This window comes from Sinocyclocheilus rhinocerous, unplaced genomic scaffold (genome assembly GCF_001515625.1).
Source record: "Sinocyclocheilus rhinocerous isolate Xijiao unplaced genomic scaffold, SAMN03320098_v1.1 scaffold813, whole genome shotgun sequence".
Taxonomy (NCBI): domain Eukaryota; kingdom Metazoa; phylum Chordata; class Actinopteri; order Cypriniformes; family Cyprinidae; genus Sinocyclocheilus; species Sinocyclocheilus rhinocerous.
Genome location: NW_015654524.1, coordinates 881,952 through 888,539, shown reverse-complemented (window position 1 = coordinate 888,539; position 6,588 = coordinate 881,952). Strand labels below are relative to the sequence as shown.

The window sequence follows — 6,588 nt, the reverse complement described above, 5'->3', positions numbered from 1 at the left end:
AAGTGATAGCGTGTGTGTGTGTGTGTGTGTGTGTGTGTGTGTGTGTGTGTGTGTGTTGCACTCTTTTGCCTGTTTCAGAAATTAATGTTTACTGATTTTCAGGACCATTTTTGCGTTATAAGTGCATTTTTTGTCTAACAATATAAGCAGCAAACATTAAATCAAGAGAAGTAGCTGCAAATAAAGCACACAATATTATGACACATTAAATAGCTAGAATACATTTAAAAAAACTGGACAGTGTTATGTCACAGTTCCCTACCTGTCAAGGTTAGATATTAAAAAATCAAACTTGCCTCAGTTATAGCCACATTTAACAGCTTTCCCCTCTGAGTCAGTGAATACAGATAATAGCTCTGGATATATCTGACCTTTATGTATAGAATATAAAAGTATGTTTTAAGACATCATAGACCAAATGTGCTTTCTAGCAACTCATCATTGATTGCCGATTCTAATCAGAGAGAGAAGAAAATGATATAGCCCCCCAAAAGACATTATTCAAGATAATAGTGCAACAAGACACACCCTGCGTTATAGTGAATCCCTGTTGATTAATATGTCAGAGAAAATTAGCAAGATTACTGTGATAGCAGTACACGTGTCTGTCAACCACAATATCAGGGACAGTAAATGTCCATCACTAAACTTCTTTTGTTTATCTTAATAACTTTTGTTTAAATTTAATTACTTTATTAATGTATGCCTATTATTATTTATTATATATTTCATTTTATTCATTGATTTTAGGCTAGGCTACTTGTTTATTTGTACATTTAAAAAAAACTTTTTTACACGAAAAAAAAATCCATTACGGAGCCTATATGCTAGATTTTTGATAGCCTACAAATTTACTCTTGAAGCACACTGAAATTTAAATTAAATTTAAATTATGGAAAAAAATAGCCTATATAAAAACGATGAGATAAAAAGCAACAGTTAAGACCTTGTATACACGACCGGCGGAATAAGCTGTTCATCACAACTAATTAAGATTTAGCCTAACTAATGCATTAATATAGCTAGTTCACTTGTTTCTCACATTCACTGCGTTTTCTGGCAAGCAATTATTACATAAAAGCCGATATAAACATTACACATTCCTTTCTGTCTCACATATCTACACAAAAAAAGAAAGAAAAAAAAGGGATTTACAAAAGAACGAATCTTGTTCTGTAATTACTCCCCATACCCCGAAACCCGCGTCAGAACTATGTTCGTTCCTATCCAGTTAATTCTGACTCCTGACTGCGCATGCGCCAAATCAGGACATTGGGACTAACGGTGTACGGAGTACGCATTTGGGTAGAACGGGTAAACAGTTTTTGTTTATTTTATTCATCTAATTTAAAGTCGCAGCCTTTTCTAATTATTATATACAAAACTTATAGCTTCGGGCGCGTCGATGGTTATATTCATTTGTGTCGTTTTTATGTATAAAACCGCATCGACAAGCTTCAGTCGATAGTCATCACGTATAGGGAATGAATTAACGAACAATTTTGTATGCCTATCATGTTTTTTTTTAACGTTTTGAGGCGGCAGCTTTATGTTTCTGTATAGTGAAATAACAGTCGTTTTGTGCTCGTCAAAAACGTAACGTTAACGTTACCTGTTTTTATTCGTGTGCTGACAGTGGATGACTGTGTCCTGTAACGTTACATGCTAGTAAGCTAACAGTCCTTGAGCCATACAAAATGAGTTATGTTTTTGGACAGATTTGTGCTGTTTATTGTGATTTAACATATGGACAGTGTCTTATGCCGGATTCCATCGAGAATATTGCTGTTGTTTTGACTTTGTTTTGAGAAAGTGAAAATGCTTGAGCACAAGTGATGTACTGTAAATGGGTGGTCGTTGATTAAATCTGGTCGTGTGTTCTGTCGTTCCCAAGGTCCAGTTTCCCTCTTTGAAAAGCTGCAGGAATCATGGGAGCCGGTGAGTCTTTTTATAGTCTTTATTTCTGCCAGAGACTGTGTGATATTTTCAAGGATGCCGATTTGTGTTTCTTAACGTTGCCAAGATATGTAGTGGGTGTGTATGCTGAGCCAGCTTGTGATCTCATGGATGTCACGTAAAGGTGATGCATCTTTCTGTCAGTAATTTTCCATTAGTATTAGTCACAGATTGTCAACAGCGGTCTTGACCTAAATAGTGCTTCTAATATTTAATCCATGCCTAATCAGATAATTATGCATCACAATATAGCATCTGTTTTATTTCTCCCACTCTCAATGCTGAGGAACAGTAGGCTACTCTTTCACAAGCTTCCCTGTGCCTGGGAGGAACCGGCATTTCAAAGAAGTCACTTTGTCGGTCATAGCCCCCCTCCTTGTTTCTGTGCTGTATGCTTATTTTTTGTATCTCCGCCAGTGTTCCTGCCAGCAGATGCCGCGCACTCGGTGCTGAGGAGACTCCCAAGAGCAAACTTCTTCTTGGAGGAGATTAAACAAGGGAACATCCAGCGAGAATGCAGGGAGGAAATCTGCAATTATGAAGAAGCCAGGGAGGCATTTGAGAATGACGAGAAAACTGTGAGTTTGGAGTAGATGCGTGCTAATGTTTTTGCATGAACTTGAACACAACTTCCTCTCAGTCATTCCACTCCATGGCGGCATTTCCTCTAGGCAGGAAGTGAGCATTATCAACAGGAAAGGCTCAGTGGGTACACATTTTCTCAGGATGGTTAATTATGCGTCATTCAGATGAAGGATGTTTGAGTTGTGTGCTTGTGGGCGTTTACACTGTTTATACAAAATAACAGAACAGTGATAAAGCCAGTATGTTTTTACATAATGTGAGCACTTGTTGAGTCCAGGGTAGGGCTGGATGATTTGGGGGGGGGAAATATAATTATGTGTTTGTTTTTTTTGCTCTCTGACGATTGTGATTAAAAAGATCACTACAGGTTTGATGTGCTTGTTTGTAGATATGCACTCAAGCACATTTGGCCAAAAATGGTTTTGATAATAATTGTGAATATAATTTTTAATATTGTGATGATTATTATTTGTACTAAATCAAAATATGAAATGAAATAAAGAAAATCAAGAATTTAAGAAAAATAATTCAACAATAATTTTATTTTATAGTAAAACTTTAAAATTACAAGATTAATATATATGGCACTCTTTATTTCTTCATTTTCAATCGTTAAACCGTCAAGATTTTATTTTGGTGTAAAACCTCATAGAGCCTTTCTGCCTCAGGCTTTCAGGCTTCCTTTTGAATCATGAATTGGAATTTGAATTAAAATTTGAATTGGAAGAAGAATTTACTAAATTGTAACAAATGTAATACATTCTGGACAATGAAGTGTTCTTCCACCCTCGTCCACAAATGTTAATTTAAATAGAAAAACTGAATGCAAATTTCTGTAAGGTCTCATTTCAATCTGTCTGTCATTCTCTCTGTCCATTTGTCCCTTAAACTTCAGGGCTTTTTAAACTTTCTTCAAAACTTTTAAACAAGTTAAGATTCAAAGTTTGCCTTAACAAACTTTACAAGTAAAAATGTATTTTCTCCATAATTTCTTTAATTTAATTCATTTATTTATACTTCCTACATTCTGAAATGTTTTGAAATGCAATTCTACATCATGCTTTGTGTTGGTGTGCAAAGTCTTGATGACATTGAAGAGGGTGTGGTTTTTGTTTTCAATACAAACGAGTTTGTTGTGCTTATTATTTACATTTATGCAGACTACGTCCTTATCTAATTGTGTTTTTTTCACTCTTACAGAGGCGATTCTGGGAGGAGTACCAGCGTGAAAGTAGCCCCAGGCCTGGAGGACTGGAGTCCATCGCCGGTGGCGTTCATTCCCTGTATCTGATCTTACCCCTGCTGCTGGTTTTGCTGCTCATTGCTGCAGTTTCCATCACAGTTTGGAGATGCCACTCACGCAAAAGATCCCAGCAGAGTCCTGCCATTGGGCACCCACAAAGAGACACAACCCTATCAGTGGTGTCAATGGACCAGTGGGGTCGGGACTACCATCCTGACATCAGTCCTCACTCGGAGATCAGTGCCCACAGTAGCCCCGCCTACCCAGGCACTGACCTCACACCTGGGCGGGGCAGTCGGGGTGACCCGCCCCCTTCATACGAGGAAGCTGTGGGCCATACAGATATACAGATTGAAGCAGAGCCTCCACCACAATATGAAGACATCATCAGTAACCACGGTAACACGGTTATCATCTCCCAGGGAAAGTGACGTATCTTCCAGGCATGTTATCCAGCCTCATGTAGGGATGCATTTTGATACCAGTACTGTAAACCCTGTCATTCCTTACTCGCTGTGTCTCTCTTCTCTTTTATAGCTAATGTTTTTGCGGGATGTGAACATGCTTTGGCCGTTTATTTTTAAGTACTAGAAGTATTTTTTTACAACTTCACTACTGCAATGACAGGCTTTTCAACTCCAACACTAGCAAAACAGCTAAACTTCTTTACTTAATGTGAAGAGAAAACAACTTATGCAATAACATTATTCTTAGTACCGTTACGTTGTTAAACATTGAATTGCTTTGATTTCAGAGATGTTCGTAGAACTCATAACAGCATGAATCCTAATCCTAGCCCAAATCCAATGACAAAGTACTGTAATGTCATTAGCCATTCTTCCAAGTTAGTAAGTCCTATGAGTGTCAGAACATCTTAGAAATGAACTGAATATTTGGTCAGTTGTGGCCTCTCATGGGACAACTAAATAATAAACTAAATAATCAGTTTCAGAGGAAAAAATGCACAATATTTTCAGGAAGTTGTACATTTTAATGTTTACTGACATTCTGTACTTCAAGGTTCATTGTAACCTTTATCAATAGCCATCTAAGCTTAGGCTATCTGTATAGAATTGCATAGACGTCACTATGCACTGGACTCACAGCCTCAATGAAATATTGATATTGGGTTGATTTTTCTTTTCCACTAGTTGAGGTGTTAAACACTGTGTGTGTTAAATTTGGTTAGCATGTTGGAAACATTTCAGCTAAATGGATAACCTGTTAACAGTGTGAATTTGCTGATAATACATTGCTGATAACATTGACCAAACAAATTCAATCCTGATTTTATGTAGCATCGTGGTTGTTAATGATGAATCAGACTAAGTCAACATGTGTGAGGTTTTGGATTTCGGAAAATACAATACTGAAAGGAATAGTTCGCTCAAAAATGAAAATTTGCTGAATATTTACTCACCCTCAGTCTATCCAAGATGTTGATGAGTTTGTTTCTTCAATGGAACAGATTTGGAGAAATTTAGCATTACATCACTTGCAGTGAATGAGTGCCGTCAGAATGAGAGTCCAAACAGCTGATAAAAAACATCACAATAATCCACATGACTGTAGTCCATCAGTTAACATCTTGTGCAGTGAAAAGCTGCATGTTTGTAAGAAACAAATACATCATTAAGATGTTTTTACACCATTGCTTCTGGCCAAAATACCAGTCCTCAATCCATAATAAGAAAAATTCCAGTGAAAAAATTCTGACGGCACCCATTCACTGCAGAGGATCCATTGATGAGCAAGTGATGTAATGCTACATTTCTCCAAATCTGTTGTGATGAAGAAACAAACTCATCTATGGCTTGTGAGTACATTTTCAGCAAATTTTAATTTTTCGGTGAACTATTCCTTGAACTGTTGTATTGTGTAAGTGTGGTTTGAGGTTTGCCATTTCAGTCGAGCTACAATGAGTTCAATGGCAAAACATGGTAGACTAAATGGTCTATGCAACAGTGCTTTCTTTTCTCTTCATAGCTTTGGAGCAATTTACATGGTCACAGCCTTGTGAAATTTATTCTTATTGTGGCCAAGGATTAAACGGGCATATTAAGCATCCCAAGCTGGGAATTCTAGGACAAGCAAGATGAATTGTCCATTGTGGAGGTAATTAATAAGGAGCCAGAAGCATGCTTTTTGTGTGCAGCTGAGTTGAGCTGTGTGCAGACTCTCTTTTAGATTGGTTTTAGGGTAAATAACTTGTGTTTTGTTTCTCTAACCTCTTAGAGAATGTCGAGAAATAACAATTATGACTACCTTTACCATGCTGGTTGTTTTTAACTGAATTCTTGTATATTTTGAATGTGTTGAAGGCTGTTTTTTACACATGGTTTGATTGTTTGAAACAGTAGTTCGATTCAACCCTTTTGCTTTCACACTGTGGTTTTAGGTCAGAATTGCGGTATGTTTGCATTTACAATGCAAGTGCTAGTGGCACCTGAGTAACACTATAAATACAGTGTGCTACAAAGCATAACTCTCCTCCCACGACAAATGACAGTTTGCTAACACTTTAACCTGACACCTTATATTATATTATAAAGGTATTCATAATGTACATTGTAAAGCATTCTGTATATTTATAAATAATTGTAACCAAAGTTCAAAAGCATTACAATATCTGCAGATTCCTTGTTGCATCTAAAATTGGTAGTTTATCATGTTTTAATACATAATATTTTCAAAAAGTGTAACAATGAATAGGTAAGTATTGTGGTTACAATTATTCATGAGATCATACAGTGGATTTTAACACACACACACACACACACACACACACACACATATATATATAT

General features: G+C 36.7%; 1 protein-coding gene across 4 annotated transcripts; it reads left to right on the top strand.

Annotated features, from left to right (window-relative positions):
- The first annotated feature begins 1,225 nt into the window (after positions 1 to 1,225).
- Positions 1,226 to 5,081, top strand: LOC107717574 (transmembrane gamma-carboxyglutamic acid protein 1-like). Of its 4 annotated transcripts, none has more exons than XM_016524379.1 (4): positions 1,226 to 1,314; positions 1,895 to 1,938; positions 2,374 to 2,534; positions 3,742 to 5,081. In XM_016524379.1, the coding sequence occupies exons 2-4, from the start codon at positions 1,929 to 1,931 to the stop codon at positions 4,213 to 4,215; spliced, it is 645 nt and encodes a 214-aa protein (XP_016379865.1). In that variant the 5' UTR covers positions 1,226 to 1,314; positions 1,895 to 1,928; the 3' UTR covers positions 4,216 to 5,081. The 4 variants fall into 4 exon arrangements, with proteins under 4 accessions (XP_016379865.1, XP_016379863.1, XP_016379864.1 ...); XM_016524377.1 differs by having other exon boundaries at positions 2,024 to 2,534; XM_016524378.1 differs by having other exon boundaries at positions 1,895 to 2,080.
- Positions 5,082 to 6,588: the final 1,507 nt, after the last annotated feature.

What these genes read in the sequence shown, in the direction of transcription:
- LOC107717574 (XM_016524377.1), top strand. Translation starts at nt 2,175, where the DNA reads ATGCCTAATCAGATAATTATGCATCACAATATAGCATCTGTTTTATTT. An exon ending in TTGAGAATGACGAGAAAACT is followed by an intron (nt 2,535 to 3,741) that starts GTGAGTTTGGAG and finishes TCACTCTTACAG; the next exon opens with AGGCGATTCTGGGAGGAGTA.